A 22,716-nucleotide genomic window follows, 5' to 3' on the forward strand; every position below is an offset into this window, starting at 1 on the left:
TGCTCTGGGAGTCTGCTGCCCTTGTCATGCTGCTCATCCCTTCTCAGGAGAGGCTGACTGGACCACAAGCTGTCCTAAGTGACCCTTGTATGTAGAGGCCCAAGAGAACGCTGGAATATGCCATATTACAAATGGCAACGTTCACAAGCAAGGTATATTTTAAGCCCTTCCTACCTGACATACCCAATGATTACTGTTGTTGAATTCAGGCAACCTCCCTACTGCCTGCACACTAAAATACCTATCTAGAAATGCCAGTGACATTAAGAGGATGTGTCCTTGCAAAAGGACACACCAGCCTCTGCCACTCTGAAGATGGCCACCACCAGCTTCTGCAGGCCTTGTCATGGGATGGTGAGCCCTGAGAGGTGCCCAGGCTCTGCGGCCAGTGGGAAGGCCATGATCTGGTGGTGAAGCAGAGCAGGGGATGGGGCATGCAGGGGATGGGGACAGTCACTCTGACACTAGGCCTGAGGTGAGGCTGGAGGCTGTGAGACCACTCAGCCCCAGCAGCGTGGAGTGGATGTTATCTGGTATGTTGGGCTGTCCGAGCAACTGCTTCTGCTGAAGTGCCTTCAGCTCAGCCCTGCTCTCATCCCTCTGCTTTGCAAATGCCACTGTCCTGTGAAAATGGCCCTGGGCATGTTGCTTGCCCCTAAGGTAAGCTGTTCCTGATCAACTGGTTGAGACCTAAACAAGTTATTGATGCATTTTCAAAACATGTAGGTAACTTGCCTGGCTGCTGTAGTATTAGCAGAGCTTCTCTCTTTTAGGGGCCTCCATAGCAACAGGAGAATTGGCAGCCATACTTCATGTAATCACATGCTGAAGCCCGGCTAATGGTAAGTGCACACTTTGGGTTAATGATGTGTTTAAAGGTATTGGTGCACTTATCCAGCCTTTAAGGTCTCCCATAATAAAGTAATTAATATAGAAACAGGTACCACCAGAGGCAACAGAGCAATACTGACAATTTTGTTTTTCCAGGCACTGATCCCTTAAAATTATTATTTTTTAAATAACTGTTAAGGATCATGTATTTTCAAACACGTTTTTCAATGTTAAAACTATTGAATCGATTAAATTCAAGTATAAATAGTTGGAAAGCAAGAAAAAAAAAAAAAGGAGGACTTTAAACCTGTCAAAATTTCAGCCAGGAAAGATAAGATAGATGATTGAAAGGGACTAAAAATAGCTTCTCCTAGGGATGACCTTAATATAATCAATAGGTTACTGACTTTTAATAAGACATTTTATTTATGTGTACACTTAGCACTCTCAAGACATTGATTGAAGGCAACTGTACAAGAAAAATGAAGTTCCACTTTTTGCATGGATGTTAAGAATAACACTGCTCTAACTCTGCAAAGCATTTAAAGTTATGCTTATGTTTCAATGAAATCAGTGGATTATGGTTAAGTATCCTTTGAGATAGGTTTTATTGCTGTCTGTCACACCTGGGAAAACTGAAGTAGTGAAATTAAATGGCTTATTCAGGGCCAAAGAAATCTGTAACAAAAGATTAGGATCTCGCCTTTGGAAATCCCAGCCAAACTGTCTTTCATAAACTGCTTTCTAGTTCATCTGTTGGTTCCGCCCCCCCTATTTCTTTATATATAAGGATATGTACTTATATAAATAAGAAAAAAAAAAAGGTAGTAACATGCCCTTAAATGCTCTTTATTCGCAGAGCAGTTTAATATGGTGACATGATTCACCTACTTCCTATTGAGAAACTGGTCACATACAAATATCAACTCATTCTCAGCTTAATTTCCCTTTTGTAATTTTAATGCTTTGTTATGTGTGTGTGGGGAAAGCTCAAAATCCCTCACTGAGGTTCCAGTTTGCAGGGGAAATATGCCTTCCTCTTCATAATAAGAAGTTAAGATGTCTGGATGTCAAGAATATCAGTGGCCTTAGTGCAGCGATTATGCCGTAATGGAAAAACCCAGTAGATGTCTGGATCTCCCACCATCCCTCTACTGGAAAGCTCTCAGGCAACCTGCTACTCTTTCAGGTGCATTTAATATTTGCAGCACCAGCAAATTTGTCTGGGAGGCAAGTCCTCATCTGCCACTCACCAAGAGCAGGCTGTATTAAATTTTTATATTTATTGACATTTCATTACCATAATTGACTGCAGTTGGTTCTCTAGTAGAAGGCACAGGGCTGCCTCCTAAGCAGGAGAATTGGTCCCTTGAGTAGGATTTGCAATTAAAAACAATGCAGAATGGATTTTTTTTTATTGTGTAAATATGATGAGTTGAATTTTCAGCTTTAACTAGAGAATACTGGGTGTGCAGAAGGCTTTTTTCAAGAGTGAGCAAAATTATGAGTCAGTGGAAAGACGACCCCCAAAGGTGTCAATCAGTTTATACAAAATCAACTGTGCATGAAAAAGCCCCCGTTAATGTCTATTCTGAAAAAGTGGTCACATTAAAGAGTGTGCTTGCTTGGTCCTGTATGCAGAAACTGATACTAAAAGGTGTACTAATTCCTTCACCATCCAACTCATGATTAAAAATGCTTTTAGCAGTAAAAGATTAAAAGAGCCTAGGTCTCGAGCAAAATGCTGACTTACAAACTAAAATCGTAGCATTTCACATTGCATCACAAATTTAATTCGGTAAACTCAAATCCATACATGAAAATAAAAAAAGCTTCCCAATTAATAGCATTGTACAGTAAGGTTGGTTTTGGTATTAAGGATGGTGGCATGTTGACTGATATTTTTGAAAATAGATGCTTTAGTACACTTTTCCCGTTACCTATTTCAGAAGTAAAATAATGGGCATGAAGTTACGGCTGCACAGTTGAAGGTGTCAATTCCTTGCAAACCAGTATTCGGTGCTATCTTGCATGATGACTGTAGTAATGATGAAGAAGTAATGGTAGGGGCTTAATTGGGTTAGCTTGGTACGAAAGCGATGCCGACAGAACAGCACTGCATAATTTATGCTGCCACTTGTTCTTGCCATTCTGGTGCTTAAACTTGCTTGTTTAAGCTTAGCGTGAGTATCACTATATATGCAGTACTGCAGGCTGTGCTGTAGTACCATTTGCTAACTGAAGTGCCTAAATCTAAAACTAGATACTAGAAACTTTCACTCTGCTGCCACCTAACATTGTGCTTCAAGTCCTCATGGCTCCATTTTCCACTAGTTCTTGGGGTGCCGAACTGACTCTAGGCATGGCCGGGCCTATTCAGGTCATGACACCGTTTCCAGCTCACGCTACAACTCTTTTTAGATTTATGGACTAAATTGCTTTCATCTACCTAAGGCATCAAAAATACCAGAGTGGGAATTTTTCAGCGGGCCACTGACTGGAGCAGTCAACTGAGATGAGGGAAGTCTGAGTTCAAATCTCCAGTCCAAAGAGTGTGTGAAATAAATCAGACTATAGCCTGGCAGTTAATAAATTACTTATAGCCTAGTCATCTCTTTGAAAGTTAGAAATAGCAGGTGTCTTCAGGTAAATCTCACGCATCCTGTGGATGTGTTCTGATCATGAGTATTGGGCAGAAAGGCAGGGACCTTGGAGAGGAAGGATTTGCTTAGTATTTAACTCTAGGAGAGAGCTTTCAGCTGTGAATTGCAAGTAGAAAAATTGCAAATAGAAAAACTTAGCTCCTTTGGACAGACAGCATTCATGTACTTCTCAGCATTTCTGATGGCTACCTCTTACAGTTACCCCCTAGTTTGCTGGCCTTCCCTGCTCCCTGTGTTGCAAAGGTAAGGGATGAGTGGATGAGGCTGCAGGCTCTGAAAGAAGGCAGGGGAATACAGAGGCACTAGCAGCAAAGGAAAAAAAAAAAAAGAAAAGCTGATAGTATTAGTAAGAAGGTCATAACTTAAATGTGACTTCAGGGAGACATGGCAACGATGACTATTTTTTTCTAAATCCATTTCTTGATACAGTTGAAAGTGACTTAAAAGTCCAAATCCCTTTAATGATGGTGAAAGCTAGTTAGGCCAGTGCAAAGCATTTATGAGAATTCTGTTTTAAAACAATATATTGTAGTAAAGTACCTGGAGTTCAGTAGCATTTGGAAAGTCAGCTATAAAAAAAATAATTCTCAGCTGATAAGCAGAGCAGTAAGAGATGGAAGTGACTAATTCTGTAGATTTTGTTCTCACATCAAGGTCCAATTTAACATAGTGAGGTATTGTTTGAGGCAGAACAAAAGACAAGGCTTTTTTACAACATGAAACTACACCCTGGGCTAAATAAATGGTGAGGTTGAAGGCCAGAAATGCAGGGAGCACTTGTACTTTTTGGTTTTGCAAATGATTTGTCATAGTAATGAATGGGTCTTGAAGCCAAATCCCTGTTTCACTGGGCTCAGATGGCTCTGGTGGAGTCAGGTGGTGGCTTCTGGCATAAAGTCCTTGTCTCTCTGCCCACAAAACCAAGCCTAAAGTATAATGGTGGAATCAGGTTCCTTTCTTCCTTCTAAAATTAAATTGTATTTGATTTCTAGGATACGACAGTGGAGTCATATGTCCTATGGAAAAGTTGTGTTGAACTGAATCCCTTGTCAGTGTTTCAGCAAGCTTGCAACAGTGTACAGACTGTAGTATTAGCATGCTTTTACTTGCTAATAGCTGTTATCAGGTACTTGATCTACCGGAATGACACTACTGTGAGCCAGAACCATTTGTAAGTTAGATCACTGCATGGTTGGGGCACGGAGACGAGAGGCAGAGGACGTCTGGGTGCAGCAAAGCAACCGTCCTTTTTCTGCTCTGCTCCACGCAACTCTGGCCAGCACAGGCTGCTGCAGGCTGTGGGGGGCTCTGCCAATGCTCCCATCCTCGGATGAAAAACTGCGATAGCCTGGGGACTCACCCTCAACAGTCTGTCCTGTGCTTGAAGTCCTGACCCAGATGGAAGCCTGAGAGTTGGCTCTAGTGGCTACATGTCTGGGTCAGCATTTGTCCCAGAAGAAAACGTTGCGCACAATAAATAGCGAGCAAGTTAATTTACTATCACAACCATAATTACTCTTCTACTGTTTCATGAGGTAGGAGAGAATATATATTTTACTCGCAAGGATGGTGGTTATTAAATTCATTTTGATCTTTCCATATGATTAATAATTTCATTTAAAACATTTAAAACAATGTTCATATTATATTTCAAAGCAAATGAATGTGGAAAAAACACTTTGGAGAAATGCCTACGTACAAAAATTGAGGAGGACTGAGCACAGACAAAATCAGCAGATGCTTATATCGGTTTTGGATATATTAATTAAAATTGTGATGACTTATACAGTGTAAGGTGCTTGTCATTTTAACATGATACACAATAATAGAAGATAATGAATTAAGCTGCCAGTGGACCTTTCCCCTAGGATGATGATATTGTGCTTGCTAATTAGCTATAATATGCAAATAGTAGCACTCTAAAGTACTGCATTTATTTTATCTAACTTAGTTTCAAAAACACTTGTATGTCAAGACTGGATTATGTGCCCTGTAGTTGATCATATACAGATTAATTTATAGTAGATATATTTATGTTATAAAATGCATGATGATAAAATAGTTAAGTTTCATTTAGAGTGCTGTTTTAACCAGTAGCGTTAATTTTCTACGCTATTAATGATGACAGCCAGGTTCTTCAAATTATTAGTATGCTGATGTTAAAATAACATACAGAATGTAACTAAGCTAGAGCACAATAGAATACATTTCTTTCCTTATGCATTGCAATGCACTTTGTTTCTTAGAGAAGATACATGTATGATATGCAATCATTGCTGAATATGAATATCCATAAGCCTCATCAGAAGACAGACCGTCACTGAATTTTTTTGCAAATATTTAGGCCTAATATTTTGCAAATATTAGCACTTAGGACTGTGCTAATTCAGTTTGTTTCTTCAGGGGCTTTTTAGCTCAGTTAAGTTCATTTTCCCTTTTCATATATGTATTCCTATATAAGCCTCTGCTCTACTACATTAAATTATTCCCCATCAGTAAGACTGGATACGTTTACTTTGGATCCCATCAGTGTAAGTACTCCAATAGGCTACAGTTGTTTGGGATGGACTGATGTATTGCTTTTTTCATTGAACTGAGACTCTGAACAATTTTTCTCCTGATGGACAATCTTGAAATCAAATGTGGAATTTCATATTAATTTATATGGAGAAATAGGTTCAGTAGTATGGGACTTGTATGAAGGACCAGCAGCCTTGCAGACTCCAGCCAAATAGATTTTGTTCTCTTTATGAGAGCAGTATGTACAGAATACAAAAGATTTTTTTTTTCTTATGAATGTGACAAAGTTAGCATGTGGGAAATTGAATGGTTTTGGCATGCAGGGAATCATGTTGGGTGCTCTCTTCATGATGGTGTTACTGGAATTGGAATTTTAGACTTAAAAACACAATGTGATGATGGGTTCATGACAATATAGCAAAGCAAATGTGAATTGGGACCAGGTTATTCACAGGTGTGGCCATAGTTAGTCAAAAGAAAGGTTCAAAGTTTAGTGTATCTTTGGATACACCTGAATTGGACACTTTTTAAAGATTGGATTCTGATCCACTTTACTTAGTTTAATTGAGAACATCTAGTTCAGCCCCCCAAAACAGCTAGCATAACATCTTCATAAGATGTTGAGACACTTCTAACATCCACCATAACCTTGTTTTCTTTTCCATTAGGCGGAAAGCACTAGAGTGAGAAACCGTACAAGCCTGGATATGAGAGAACAAGTACTACACTGAACAGCAGAATGATGATTGCTTGACCACGTGCAATCAAATTGTGGCTTGACCACGTGCAATCAAATTGTGGCTTGACCACCTTCAGTCGAATTCCGTGTATGCAAGAACTTGTAGATTTGGCTCCCAAATACCAATATCATTTTTATTTTTTTGCCAACTACAACTATGATTGCAATCACAAACCTAATGGAAAAAATTATACGTATGTACACACATACATATGCATGTGTGCGTATATATATCTAATAAAAATGAGTAGTTCCCGAGAATATATGAAGTAATTGCTTTGTATTACCTATCCATTAGCTTCTTATACCCATGACTAGTATATGTATTTTTATTCATTTCATAGGATGACCAAAATATTGTGTTTCCTTATCTACTTTTTCGCCAGTTCCTTTCTCCTGTCCTTCTGAGACACTCCTTCCTCTAACACTCTTGTAACTTTGTACAACATTGATACTTCTTCAGGGGTGATCCTTCTTTGTGATACAGTCATCTGCAGACTGCAGTTTGAAAGTAAAGCTGCTTCCTGAAAACCTTTTCAGCAGCAAAGCGGTAAGTCACTGAACTTGCAAGTTGGTCCCTAAGACAAGCAGATTCTCTGAAGGCCTCAGCAAATACAACTACACCAGGATACTAGAAACCTTCTCTGCAAGTGGGTAAGTCTAACAAAGATGACATTACCACAGAAAATTCCTCAGGGAAAGCCCCTACATGATGCATCAACACCTTTCAATAAGGTACAGTTGAAAGAGCTACAAAAGGTTCAAGTCACAAATTTCTTAATTGAAATTAAGTTATGATTTGCTTTAAAACACAACACTGTTGAGATCTTGGTTATCCCTCGTGTTCTTCTCTGCTGCTACTCTTAGAATACAAATCTAGGTGGAAAGATATATTTGTGTGATTGCCCGTCAATCAGTAGTTTGAACAATCTCAAAAAATCTCAGATGGTGGCACATTTTTAGACTGCCTTTTTAATCAGAAAGATTTTGACCAAACTCAACAGACAGAAAATTTGGCAATGAGTGCTGTAGGTGTGAACAAAATAAGCAGCTTGTCTGGGCAACTGAACCTACAATTCAGGTGTTGTTTGTTGACTACTGCTTGAAAATGCATGAACAGTGAGTGATAATCTGTACAGAGCTTTAGTATGTACCCTGTGTGTGCTGGATCTTGAAAGTTGGCTGTGTATTGTTGGTGCAGAAGATACAAAAGGAAAGTGCTCAAGCTGGAGGAATTAAATTTCTATAATTTAATTTACATGCCACGTGGCAAGCCTATGGAACTTGGCATGTGGAGAGCATATTGGCAATGATTTACAATTAACTTCCATGTTGCAAATCACTCCTTAGCTGTTTTCTGTTATGAAATTTGGAGAGTTGTAAAATGCATTTGTGCTACTTTATTTCCTTTTGAAATGGTAATTACTACTGCTGAGGGGCAGTACTTAGTGCAGAAAATGAAGTGCGCAGCATAGGGAGGAACTTGTTTCTGAGGAATTGCTGAGGAATTGTAATGATATGAAAAAAGAGCTTTCCTGAAACACATACACACAAAAGAGCTTCATTTATGAAACTCCAACCAAATAAATAACAAAATAAAGTAAAACACAGTCTTTTTGTGCAAGGGACAGTATTCACTTCTTTGTTGCTGACTGCACTTTTTTCCCATCAAAGTGGGAACAGTGGATTGACACAGGTTAAAACTCATAAGCCAATGGCTTGAGGGAAATGCAGATGTATGGTAATGTGATAAGAATGCCCTAGAGTAACAGGTTTGAGCCAATGTGTTCGAAAATTATGAGTGTGCTTCTAACTACTAGCCCATTTTAGATACCTATGATAGAACAGAAAATGGTATGGCCCTGGAGAGCTACATGAAGTTTGACTTTTATATCAGAGGAGCAGAGGCTGTGCACTCTGAGTGGAGAGAACAGGTATGTTCTAATTAAGTGGCAGTAAGCTCCCCCTTACAGCTTCCCCCTTGATTGTGATTGTAAAAAGGACTGTGTTTATGAGTAGCTTTTATGGAAGGATGTATTAAGGAAAGCAAGGAATAAGGCTTCTGAGGTCTTAAATTTGGTAACTTGTGACAATAATCATGATCTCTCAGGTAATAAAGTAGGCTATCTAGCTCTAGTCCTCAGTTTAAAGTTAATATCTTTGAAAGCAAGGTGATTGACTGTAATTTTGCTCAGTGCTTTGCTGGTAGCAGTAAATAAAAACATATACAGCATTTTTCATCAGAAGTGTTGGAGTGCTTTCCACACCTTAATCAATTAATTTTTATGAGATGGTGGCATGATTATTTCCCTTTCCCTACTGGGGGAACTGAAAAGATCAGGGCAGCCACCAGCAAGTATGCAGCATTTAGTACAGTGGCAAATATTGATAATGCCTTAGTCTAGAACTGTGGCTTTCCAGAATTATTTTATAGCTACATAGCTGAGACAAACAGTCATAATTCCCCTTTCATAAATATATTTGAGCCAGACTTTAGTCTCAGAAAGACAACAGACCAAGTTGATGCTGCTAGGGTGGTCCATCCTGATAGGAAAAGGAGCGGCTGTACTGGATCAGATAGGCGAAACAAGTAACTCATGATTGAGCTGCAGTGCAAAAAAGTAAAAGCAGGAAATGGCTCAGAACAAGAAACTGTCCAGGTACTCAGGGATGATGTTAAAATAGCGAGTGTTCAGCTAGAGTTGAGACTTGCAAGGATGTCAAGTAACTAGTTATAGGATGAGCCAGAAAAATGTGGGACTGCTGCTGGACGTGGCTGGTGACTTAGTACCAGCAAACGCAGCCCAGTTTGAGGTACTCAGCGCCTTCTTTGCTAACAAGGTCTCCTAGACCTCTGTGCTTTGCAGCAGAGCTCTGGGAGGAGGAGAGGAGCCAGCAGCAGGCATAAGCTGAAAAAACTTGCAGTCAATACGGAAGGGAACTGGCTGTAGTGTTCTGGTAATACTCTCCCTGCTCTCCAAGCAGCCTAAGTGTGAAGCAGCAGGTGATGGGTACTCTGTGGGTGCTTGCACCAGCTTCAAATGACAAATGTTGACAATAGAAAAGCCAAACTGCGTTGAAAGAGGGATGTATTAAACCTACTTGACAAAGCTGGGGCAAAAATGGACGCAACCAGTTCAGTTTAGCCAGGTTTTAATTTAGTTGGAAATATTCAAGATCCAAAACCAGCTGATGATCTGTAAGCAGTGCATTTAATTAGCATCCTGTTGTCCAACAGTGATGAAATGCTCTGCTTTGCCATGAGAACATGTACAGCTGTTTTTTTCTACAAGTAAAGATAAAAGTGGCTAATCCAGCTGAGAACTATTACTATGGAAAAATGGGGACAGTGGCTAAAACTTGAAGGTATTTATATATCTCTAACAATTTCAGTGGCACCTAGACACTTGCTATCTTAAAAACCTAGCTAATTACATAACAAATGAGACATTAATTTGACAGTTTTCTCAGGGAGAGAAAGCTGTCTATCTACTCATGCCTTTAAAAACAAGCACCTTTTGTGGTAAATAAAATTGTTGCCAGTACAATCGTCGTCGTTTTGCAGATGATGAAATGGAAATGGAATCAGTAGTTTTCTCAGTAGCACTGATATACATCAGGAGTGATACAACTAATTTTTTTCTCATATAATGAGAGAGTACAACTTCATCTCACATAGGTTAGGGACTTCACACAAAAGTGCAGGAGTCGTTCTGTAGATAGAATTTGAATTTTCCTATTTTTCTTGGACAAGTGGATAATTTTTCCCTTCTATTGTACACCTTTTAATCACAAATGCAAACGATTGTTTCTCCTCATTTTCTGATTCTTATAAACTCTTCTTAGCATTAAAAACTGGCTAGACTTTTAGAATTGTGACTAAAGCTGTAAACAGATTCTGGAGCATGCTGACACAAATGATGCATCTGTATAGTTAGGAAAAGGAACTCTTTCCCATGTGTATAAATCAAGACAGTTCAATTTGTAGCTGCTTAAATACCAGTGGACCATCATTTGTTTTCACTTTGAATCAGGAACATAATGTACAGATGCACTTTGTTTTTCTTTGATACTGATTTTTTTTTTTTCCTGTTGAGGCCAGAATAAGAATTCTGGGAATAAGGTTCTTTATGTCCTTTGTGCTTTGGGAAGTATGGGTGAGTCAAAACTTCTACTTTCTTTGGGTTTTCTCTGAGTTTTCCTAATATTTGCCACATTACTGCTCTTGCATTTTGGATAATCTCAACATCTGATGCCTGAGGAAAATTAGCCACTGAAAAGCTGTGCAGAAACTGCAGGGTACATAGCCTGAGACAGCTCCTGAGACAATACCTGCATTTATATCTTACGGACTGAATAATATTCCTGGGATTAATGTCTCAACTCCCCAGTACTTCACATGTGCATATTTGTCTAAAAGCAAGATATTTTTGAGGCAGTAGCTGCAGGTTATCTAGGATTCTCACCCAGCTAGTGATTCTTTTGAGTAAACCATAATTATGATGGGAAAATAAAATAAATTACTTAGACCTACAGTATAGGGTTTTGGATGTCTGTTGTTGTTGCTGTCAGAAACAAGCCATTTTAGCTCCAAAGAAATACAACTTCTTGAGAGACATTTCTCATCTGCTGTTTTTCAATCACTGAAGTATACAAGTATATTTGAAAAGCAAAGTTCTTATGATTATATCTGCTTTTACAAGTTTAACTGTAATCAACAGACTAGGAACAGAGTGCACAAGTCATTTTATCTACATTATTTGTGGAGAATCTCTGAGAACACAGAAGTGCTTCTGACCTAGTTAAACTCCTGCTATTTTGAAAATGATTATTAAAAAGCCATCAATACTTCTCTGAGCCCACATACTCACTTGTTGCCCGGTAACCAGAAGGATGGAGCCTTCTTTCCCATGTACCACTTGCCGGTAAATGTGATCTAGAATTAAGAGTTCACTCCAGCAGTTCTGTAGCAACTTCATTTGGTCATCAACCTGTAAAGCAAACATGAACGTTGGTGGCGTTACGCTGGGAGTTATGTTTTACATCACACTGTGGAGTCACTAATGGACACTGGCTAACATGCTGCTTCCTTCAGGCATCACGTGAACACAAATGCTGTCAAAAGTTATTTGTCCAAAAAACTGCTATTCTCAGCTGAACAAATAGGGCATTGCTGAAAACATTATCTGTAAGATATATAGAAGATTTGCAGTTGATTACAGGAAGTTGATTCTAGGAAATCAGAACTATGGCAACGTTATGCAAAGTAATACTAGTATTATAAGGTAATTATGAAACACTCATAGCAACAGGACATTATTTTTAGCCAAAAGCAAAAATAGCAGAAACAATGCTAACGTGAACTTTCCCGTACACCCCATCCTTGAATCTCAGCTTTTGGAAAACAGAGAAGAATCTGCAGGTTCAAGAGCACTATTGCTGCAACAGGCCCAAGTCAGAAGTAGGCTCCTTGCAAAGGAAAAAGTGAAGAGGTGGTAAACATTGTCTCTAAGAATGATTGTGTTACTATGGAGAAAGAAGAAAACAGACACAAGGTGGGTATCTTCAGGTGTCACCAGCAGGGCAAGAAAGGCATGTACATAAGGCAGTAAGAGACTTATCACTGACTGCATTTGGCAATAGCAGAAATGTTCTGGGCACTCAGCACAAGCAGCCTACATTGAGGTTTTGGTGTGTTGGTATTTGAGATGTGCGTATTACAGGATAACAAGGTCTCTCACTAAACTGATGGTAATTGCAACTGGACTTCATTCAGTTTTATTCACTTTATCCATGGAAAAATTATGAAAATTTGCAGTGACTTTGGGAAAAAATACACAAATTAGTGGAAGGACTTTGAATTTAAGTCACGGTAAACATCAATATCCTCTGTATCTGTTCTTGCTGAACTTACTGATTTCTTTCCTAAAAAAATGAAGTCTTTGACTTCAGACAGTCCTGGGAGAGTTAAGGGGTGCGTACATTAGCCTCGCTACAATTAATTGCGTGGTGTGGATGTGGTAATAGTATGTATACAGTTCAAAGAACTGTAAAAGCCTTTGTATATAGCAAATGCTGAATGGATTCAAAATTATATAATAGGAGAAATAAAAAATAAATTAGCAAGGAGAATATTTTTAGAGGGCAGCTGCATAAAATTTCCCAGACAGAACTATTAAAATATTATTTGAGGAGTTCTAATTTGGATTGGTTTAGAACTTCATTTGATGATGGATGGGAAGCTGCATTTTTTGGAGCAATCTTGCATGAGCTTAAATAAATAATGCAATAGGTATTTTCAAGTGTTATCATCATTCATCCAATGATTTTTTTGAGCTTTATCCTTTCCAGCTTGTTTCCTTGTTGTGTGGTAGAAAAAGAAGTAACTTTTGTTACTGATGGATTTTCCAAGTGTCATCTATGAAAGCTGCCTGGTAATTTCTCCCTGTTTCCAGTCACTTGCCATATGGCTCAGACTTCAACATCTTAGACATCCAATTCTTTCTTGGACTCCCTTATTTGCCTTCTCTTCTCTGCATCACAATCTTCTCCCAATTCTTCTTGTCCCAGATAACCCTTAGGTATCAGTATCAAATTATTCCTTCTTGCTGGACTGTGCAAAGAAATGAAATCAGGATAGAAAGGGAGTGAGCCACTGTAAAGCCAGTGCAGGAGTACCTGTGTACAGGCCTTTCTCCCCCATAGCCTTCACTAGGCCCTACTCCACAGCTGTAACAGGTATCTATGCTGGGAAACATCTCATTCCTTCCACTGCTGGTCTGCCTAGAGGATGGCATTGTTTTGTGGTTTGGATTTTTGTTTGTTTGTTTGCTTGTTGTTGTTGGTTCTTCCAGAAATTAAAAAAAAATAAAATTAAAAAAATATATCCATCATTTCTATATCTAAATGTCTAGATACAGAAATTATATCTAGAAATCATATATCTATGCCAAAATGACATCTTAAGGTTGCAGAATCTACCACTGCAGAATTATTTAATACTTGTATTAAGATTGTCTGTTCCATTCCTAATTTGTTTTCCATTTGTCTTTGTTTATTACAGACACAAAAAGGCTGAACTGGTGATGGGTGAAACACTCTCGGTTCTGATAGTTCAAGAGTTTCACATGCTTTGGCTTTGAGGTACTAAGCATAATCTTTTAAAATATTGCCTACAGTTGTAGTTAATACATGTAAGCTCAGATAACACCTGTAAGCCACATATCCACGGGCAATAGAGGTGGAGGATAGAAAGAGGTGTGGACTCTGTAGATGGATATATTACTAAGTCAGTGCAAAGCTAGTGCTATCACAAACTCAGCCTTGCTCCATCCCTATGCTGTCTGTACCCATGATAATTCATTTCTGTTCAGATCACAGAGCAAGGCTGATTCTGTATTAAAAGATCTCTCTTCCTCTGCCCACAATGTGTATTTGTCTACAAAAACATTTCAGCCAAGTGACTTGTTAGCTCAAGAGAGGGCTATAAATTACAGCAATGAAACACTCCCCCCCAAAATATGGTCCATGTTTAAAATAAGGCATTATTTGAAGGCATTATTTGAAATTTACAGGTTCTAGTACTCTTGCTTTTCCTTTTTTTTTTTTTTTTTTTCTCCCTGTGCAACAGTGTTACAAAAATCAAATAAATCATGCCAACATGATAATTTCATCCAAAATTAGCATTTCACACAAAGCTACCACAGCTTACATCTGAACAAAACAAGCTGTGAGACAGTTTAAACGTTCAACATCCATGTTGTAACAACTAATACCTGAATAAGAGGTCAAGCATTTGATTATATTATAAATGACATATTTCTGGCTAACCCATCTGTCTCAGCCACAGGCAGCAACTTTTGAAAACAAACTGCACTTTACAGGTCTGGCTTTCTGAAGGCCCCAACAGCAGCTAGTCTGCAATCAAAGCCTACCTCCCAAGCTTTATCATATTATTACTGAGCCAGTGCTGTGAGAACAGTATGAGATGGCAAAATCACACAAAAAAAATATGTTTTGCACATAGCCTGTTCCTGCTGTTCTACAAGACTCATAAAACTAGCAACAGCGAACATCTGCCAGTGGTTCACAAAATCTGCTCCCCTGTATTCACTGTAACTTAGCCAGTGAAAGCCTCTAAAATGGGTATCATAAAAAGCAAAATACACATCCAAAACATTGGATTCAGAAAACTATTAGATCCAGCTGCTTTTGCCATTTCAGGAAAGCTGGCAGGGCAGCAGAATGCTTCCCAGTTTTCACTGGGAAGAAACAGAGATGACCTTAAGGAGGGTCATGAATTACTGAAATGGAGGATCAATTACAGCCTACTTCTGAAAGGCATGTAGATGAGGAAAATCACATACCTTAACTCTGCTAATGCCTAGGAAATGGAAAATAGAAAACAATGTAGATCACTGAACAAACATGGTAACATAGCACATCTTACGTTAGAATCAGCTGGCAAACTTTACGAGGTGTGTGACTTCAGCCATAACACAAACACCCTTGTGTTTCCATGGCACATGAGTAACTGTGCATTATCTGGCAAAACAAAAAAATCAGCCTTTGGCTGTAGCAAGTATGTGCCTTAAACTGATCCTGGGGGCAAAGATGCTGAAATGGTGAGTGAATTCTTAAAAGGAAGGTACTATGCGGAAAATGCACCTTGTGGACTCCAGTCTCGTGTGACACCAGAGCACTCTAGTCCTCCACTAACAAGGTGAGCAGGAGAAAAGGTAAGATTGTGTCGTAATGATAGCTTAGCTTCAGTCTGGGATTTTCCTTGATAATCAACATCATTTTCAATCATGGTAAACATTGAATTAGAAACAAGCCCCAGAGCTTGTACTGGTGGCTAAACTTTGAGGCTTTTCAGCTTGTGGAGATCTTTGAGAGTACCCTTTGTCCCTACTACTGGGAATGATTATAAATAAAAATTGATCATCATATAGCCAACAACTGTCCACTACAAGAATACTCCCCAGATTTGCAGCTGCTCCCTGCCATAACAGACCATTGACACAAGGATAATGTAACCAATGTCTTACCTAAGCAAGCTGTCAGATGAGATACCCATTTGACAACTATCTAGCCTCAAGCAAAAGTGAGAGTGAATACTGTGCCCAGATGGTTAAATTTAGGTCCTGTCTGGTCTGTGGCAATTAAAAGAAGACTCTTATCAGTGGAGACAATATAACTGGAAATTGTTGCTGATGAAATGGTGTATAAGGAAAGATTTGAAGGAAGCTAAAGGGAGAGTGTGTGACTTGAAATAAGGGATCAATTCCAGCACACAGGGTGGTATGAAAGAGTAATAATGTTAGGAGTATGAAAGGAGTAAAGCATTACACTTGTAAAACAGTGGCTGAATAACAAGGGAAGCAAAGAGAATGCTTAAGAGGAGGTTTTAAAGGAGGGGACAAGGAGGTTGTGTGGTGAGAGAAGACATAAAGGAAGTTGGATGTCAGGTAAAACACTGAAGGTGAAGGTGATGAGATGGGGTATTATGCAGACTTAATGGGATTGTGTGAGAGTAGATGATGCTGCTGGGGTAGAGAAAGAGCAGGTACTTTGTCAGACAAGCAGAGGATGGCAGTTGTCACCAGCAGAGATGAAAATGGACATGTGCATTGACCAGTCTTTTAAGTAGTAGGAATACATGGGTGAAGCAAGGGGTAGCTTTCTCACAGCGTTGTACATGGCAGTAGGTAAATCCTATTTCCTATATGAAAATCCTATTCACTTGTGCTTACAGCGAGGACAAAGAAGCATATCAGAATTTGGAGTCATTCATAACCTTGTATCTCATGCTGCTTGGCCTACTCGTAGCGTATGAGTCATAAGCTCGAAGACAAATGGTCGTTGTTGCAACCACCTCTGTGCTGCCTGCCAGCTCCCTTGCTAGCCAGGATCAACTCACGTAACAGCATGGTCCGCTCTGCAAAAAAGGTCTCCCAGAATCTCGAGTACTGGAAATATAGCTAATAGGTTTCTGAAAAGAGAAAGAGATGTTTCCTGAAGTCCACTGACCCTTTTTCCCTGAGGTTTAATAGGACCATGGGGCCTCGTGGCACTATAACACTCTTCCACGTCCACTATGAAAGACTTGTATAGCATTGCTCAAATGCACGCTGTTACATGTCCAGACACAGGTCTGAACACAGATTCCCTCCGCGTGCCCAAGTTCTCCCTGCAAGCTGGAGTTACAAGGTGACTTTAAATCACTGTTCTGAGTTCTCTGCTGGCAAGGATTAGAAAACAGGCACGTATTAGACCACATTTAGATACAACTATTGGTTTGCATCATTTATCTTCCACAATACAATGCAATACAAGCCACGTAGGATATTTCCGGGGGTGGAGGAAATAGGTTCTCAGCTTGAAGTGCGAAGTTGTAATCCTGAGCGCTGCGGTGACACGCGATCTCGTGGTGGGACAGAAAGGTGGGCTGGTGGCCGGGGGGTCGCGTTTGCCTGCTAACGCTGGCCTCCCACTCAGCTGGGCCCCAAGCTTTCTCTAGGGGAATGACTGCAAGGCTGGCAGGCTCACGGGGCCTCTGTGGAAACAGCAGCACCCAAGCCCACATTATCAATTGCAGTTAAAAGCAGGACTTATCTCAGAAATGCTGGTTACTCATCTGAAAAACTATTTGTGCTGATGTTATAGATGAGGAAGGCCAGTGCAACACAAGAGTAGTATTGTTATAGAGTGTATGCTTCCCACAGCAGGGGATGTTAATCATTATAGACTTTTGTTTTCTCTGAAGAACAACATTGAAAATGCCAAATGGTAAAATGAAGAATAATGTGTATGCTTTGCTGAAATGCTTCTTAATCTTATCAGAACCACACTGTATCTTTCTTTTAGGAAAGTGTTTCACAATATTTAGCATACAGGAACCAACAACCACAGATTTATTGAAATTTTTGTTTTGAAAAGGTATTTTCAGCCTGGCACTTGATGAATTACCTGTTAAAAGTTTCAGGGTCATGCTTTTTTTTTTTTGTTGTTGTTGTTGCTGCTTTAAGTTAAATATTTTCCCTATAGTTATTGCTGCAGGTTCTGCTAAACAATGCTCTCACCTTTTACCTAGTCTATACCCCTGTCTCTGAGAAGTTGGAGAATCCTTTTTCATCTTCATTTGCATCAGCTAGCACTATAGCTCTGGGCTTTTCTGCTACTAAAAATTTAAAAGGGTATCTAATGATTAAAACAAAAAATACGATGATTGAAATTTGTGTGATAAAAATGTGTTGGATTCAGCTGAATTGTTTTTACTTATGCTTCTAAAAGGGAGTGCCAATGCCACTTTCAAATTCTACGGCCATTGAATAGCCATTTCCTAGTGAATATGAAGCGATTAAACATCTGTCTGAATTGTTCAGCCTACAGCATACAAGTTCAAGGGATGGTTGAACTTCCTTTCAAATGTATTTTGGAGATCACTGACAAGCCATTGCAGACATACAGCTTGAGTCGATACTTCATTTTCTTATGCTATAGTGGAGCAAATCGCCCCAAATCAAAGTTTTATATGACAAGTTCATTCCAGAGGCTAATTTTTACTACTGAACGCATACGTGGTTTCCAAATCATTACATGGGTAAAAAAGGATTTGGACTCTGCAGATGGGTTGCTGCTAACAGTGGGAAACCTGTGCAAGGTTGCTGTCAAAAGCAGCACATAGTAGCCAATGCGGTTTTAAAAGAAAATACACAAAATTTCAGAATCAGTGAATGCCCTAATTAAACATGATTACTGTCTATAACCTCAGTAATAAATGCTGCAAAGTTCAAGAAAAAATGATTCAACATTAACTACGATCGTTCCAGCTCTTTACTAGAAACCTGTGTTATACAAAATTGCCTATTCTACGTGAAAGCAGGGAGTGAGCTTTCCAAGCCCTGGTTGCATTAGATGGCTGTCCTGTTGCTCTGGTTAGATGACTGTCTAGCTCTAGTTTGAAGCGAATATAAAACATGCTAGAGTTTGGTAGCAATCTACATTTTTTTCATGATTTAAAAATGAAAGGAATATAGAAATATTCCAGTGTGTGCCTCTTCCTGCTCCTTTATGGCATATAAAGAGGATCTTATAAAGATGCAATTATACTCAGTATGTGCCTGCGCCTGTGTGTGCGTGTGTGTGTACACTTCTGCCTTCAGTAACTTCTGAATCCATCAAACCAGTGTCAGCTAATTTCAACAGAGAGTTCATGTATCCAAGACATTAAATTTCTATGTGCCTTCCAGGAACCAGTATCCAGACAGAGGAAAGTAAGTGCTAAGTACCGCCCTGAAGGAAAGACTAATAAGCTCGGCCTTTTTGCAACATCAGAGAACCCAGAGAGGACTAAAATGTTTCATTAATTCCCTATTCATAGCACTATTAATATTTGGAATATCAAGCAACTTTTTACTTTGTTAAAGGGCATAAATAAGGAATTTGTAGCATAAAGCAGCATTATATCTTTGAACATCCCCATGCTTCTACCCTTCCACAACTTGAAGTGACTAGGTAGTGCCCACGCTCTGGGCGGCTTGGGGTGTTTCCTGCTTAGCGAACACCCACGGGCAGAGTGATGGCTCTGCAACATCTTCTCTCCTCGCGTGCCCCTGGCCAGCTGTCTAAGATCACTGTGAAAGGGGATCACACCAGCCATGACCAGTCACTTCCCAGTTTCAGTGTTCACCTTCTGACTAGTCAAAATACTTCCATAAAAGAAACAGCCTCAAGCACCATTCCACAGCACTCTTGCAGGAATATAACACAACACACATGGGTCTAGGGGCTCACACTGCTGAAGAGAGTATGGGCAAGCAGCAAAAGGTGATCCTACTAAAGAATAAGACCTCTCTTCTTGTATAGGTCTTCAGAATCTGTTTGGAGTCTATCCCACTCTATGAAGGGGAAAGTAAACAGCAAATCTCAGTTCTTCAAACAGCAGATGAAAGGGCTGTTACTATAAACTTTGTGTGTATATATAATACAGAGCACAGCAAATGAAATGTAATTTTTTTTTCCTTTTCCTGAAAACTATGTGTATCTCTATGCAAACTGCATGATACTTAGTGTTTTGCAGTCAGCATTATTTCTGATGAATTATAAATGTGTTTTTCTCAGGTTCTTTTTCGGATCATTTTTTTAAAACTGAAAATAAGGAAAAGATTTCTTTTTAGTCCAAGTGAAAATTTTGCTTGCAATGCAATGTTTCTTCCCTGTCAAAGTGAATGCAAAGCTAAGTAAAGAGGAAAATTATTCTTCTCAGCACCTGTTTCACAGGGTGAAGAAGGAGATGTCTTCTTCATGACTGGATCCATAGAACTGATCTTCAAAATCCTACTCCTGTGAGTATCTGTACCAGTGTTATTACAATATAAGTTTGTGCATAGTTGGGTCTAGAACTTACAAAAATAAAAATAAATCATTTAATGCTATGTAGTTTGTGTAGCAATTTTGACAGTAAAACTCTTCCCTTGAATTACTCCAGAAATACTTCTGTGTTTTCTGGTATCAACAAACTAAATTCCAAAATGTGCTGGGCCAGATTCTTAAGTCTGAACTTGCGTGGACACCAGTCCTTTGACTTCTGTGTAAACAGAATCAGGATTAGGCCCATTCAATTCATCATTATCGTTATGGGTCTGATCTGCATTTTAGGATGCGCAATGATGTTCTCTGGGGAATGAGAAGACAAGACTGAGTCTAGTAAATTTTAAAGAATGGATGGTGAATTTATTTTCAATATATTCAGTGAGCAGTTTCACTCTATTGTACAGCAGACTTCAATTAAAGTCTCTATGATCTTCTCCAAGTCACAAATATTATAGTATTATCTGAAAGGATTTCTAATATGTAATATTCCTTTCCTGTTTGATGATTTATTGGATAAATTATCACGTCGTTTTTCTTAGAGCTACCCCATTTTTCTACCTGACATTTATTCCAATAGTTTATATGTAAACTTTACCTCCTACATTAACTCTCATTTGTAAAATTTATTAGAAAACAGCAACATCAAATCTCGACAGAGATCAATACAACACACAGAGGTGCATTAATAGTGTAAATTATTAAAATCATAGTAATAAATAAATTTATTTTCTCCAGAATAAATATTCTATTTAAACTCAATCGGCTAAGTATAATATGGAAAAATATTTTTAGCTTGTGACACGAGAGACATGCTAATTTCAGAAAGAACCTTTAATATGGTAACAGGCAGGCAGAGCAGTCTCCCAACACACAGGGTCATGTTCTTTCAAGTGCTGTATGCCCCATAACGCTGTTTTTTGCATTCATTAACACAAGAGTTACTTAAATTGGCTCTCATTTAAATTACACTATGTGGTTCCCCCCTTGTTTAATAGCGTTTGCATTTCTTTATTTCCAGTACAGCTCTTCAAGGGGGTATGGGCTATAGGGAGAGGGCAAGCCAAGAGAAGTATAATCTTACTCTTTTAAAAGGTGACACCTACAGATGTTGGTTTGTGTGCACAGCACTGGACTATGTGCCCAGTTACACTAATGGGAGTATGCAAATCATCTTCTGACTTCATACCTAAAAAGCAATTACTTTAAAGTTATAGCAGTGTAAATGAGAGAAGGAAAAATTTCCATTTATATGTTAGTGATACCCAGGGCTGAACACTGAATAAACCATGCCAAATCTAATACATTGGATCTTACGTACCATTTCTAAAAAATGCTGCATCTGAAGGCACAACTAATTTTTGTTCTGAAATTAACGTCTTTTTAATGTGTATAGTAACATTTTGTTTTTATTTTATTTTGCTTTTATTATATTGGTAATATTTTCTAGATTAAAATATGTCACCATGTTAGCTCCTATGGAGATCCCTTCGCCATTAAGGTTACACTGATACTATTTGTTTGCTTGCTTATAATCTATTTTATATATATATAACACTATATTGGGTATAGAAGAATTGGTTTTATATTTTAAATGTTCATTATCATTTGATTACACAGCATTTCAATCTTTTTCAGGAACTAAAATACGTTTTTCCATTTTACTTTTCATAGTCCTTCCTTCTGCCCGTATTTGAATCACCGAAACATATGGATCTGAAGTCTCAAGACAGGGAGCTATAGTGTATTACAGGACAGAAAGTCACCTATATTACACCTTTGGCAACAGAAGCTGGTAAAGCACTGCATTTGCCACACAAATGTATTTCACAGTGTTTTCCTGTTTTGTAATCAAACTGCCGAGAAAATAACAGTGAAAGCAGTAAGAAATCACAAGAAACAGTGTCTTCAGACAAGATGTGAAAGGAGATGGTATACTGATGAAGAAAAAATACAGAAAGGTTGTCTTACATCCCAGGAGCTGCAGCAGTAACAGTAAGTCACTGGGGCAGAGATGAAATGAGAAAGAAGATGCAGCGATAAGGGAGAAAGTGACAGAATGTTCAGCATTAGGAATGGGGGTTGTCATGTACTGAACTAGTACCTTTCCGATTTGAGAGAAAAAGTCACTTAAAAACACTGCCAAAGGAAGCTGAAGTTATACAAGCACGCTGTGGAGAAGTAAGAACTAGTGAGTTAGGAGTGATCCAAAAGACTTAGTGCTTCTCTCTTCTCTTTACATCTTAAAAGCATTGCAGGAGGCTCTCGGCATGCAGCTACTACCATCTAGCTAAATTCTTTCAACTCTGAACAGCATCTACGTGAAAATTAGCTCCTTTTCCTGAAAAATTCAAGTGTAAAAGAGCAGAAAGAACCATGCTATTAAAATCACAGGAAGTGTTGATTGAATGAATGTTCAAGGAATAGTGTATTAAAATGTTTTTTCCATTTATCCCTTTATTTGGCATTGTTTCATTTATTCCCACTTCCTGTTTCCTGTATTCTAATTTGGAAATCTCTGAAGTGTCATTAAAATAAGGTTGTCACATCTCTGCCCAGGTCCCATACAGACATTAGCACTGCAGTTAG

The 22,716-nt window shown here is 38.8% G+C and overlaps 1 protein-coding gene and 1 long non-coding RNA gene across 7 annotated transcripts in view; one reads left to right on the plus strand and one right to left on the minus strand.

Moving 5' to 3' along the window:
• Positions 1-22,716, minus strand: part of NR5A2 (nuclear receptor subfamily 5 group A member 2) — an 89,414-nt gene that overhangs the window by 27,080 nt on the left and 39,618 nt on the right. For all 6 annotated transcript variants that reach the window (XM_084527340.1, XM_084527342.1, XM_084527343.1 and 3 more), the window contains one exon: positions 11,625-11,744. In XM_084527340.1, the coding sequence (XP_084383466.1) occupies positions 11,625-11,744 (120 nt within the window). The remainder of the gene's footprint in view (positions 1-11,624; positions 11,745-22,716) is intronic.
• Positions 617-22,675, plus strand: LOC311440428. Its single transcript, XR_014695406.1, has 6 exons — positions 617-660; positions 774-842; positions 7,217-7,303; positions 13,817-13,896; positions 20,038-20,102; positions 21,802-22,675. It is a non-coding gene; the product is annotated as an uncharacterized lncRNA (long non-coding RNA).

Source organism: Aythya ferina, assembly GCF_964211825.1.
Source record: "Aythya ferina genome assembly, chromosome: 8".
Classification (NCBI taxonomy): domain Eukaryota; kingdom Metazoa; phylum Chordata; class Aves; order Anseriformes; family Anatidae; genus Aythya; species Aythya ferina.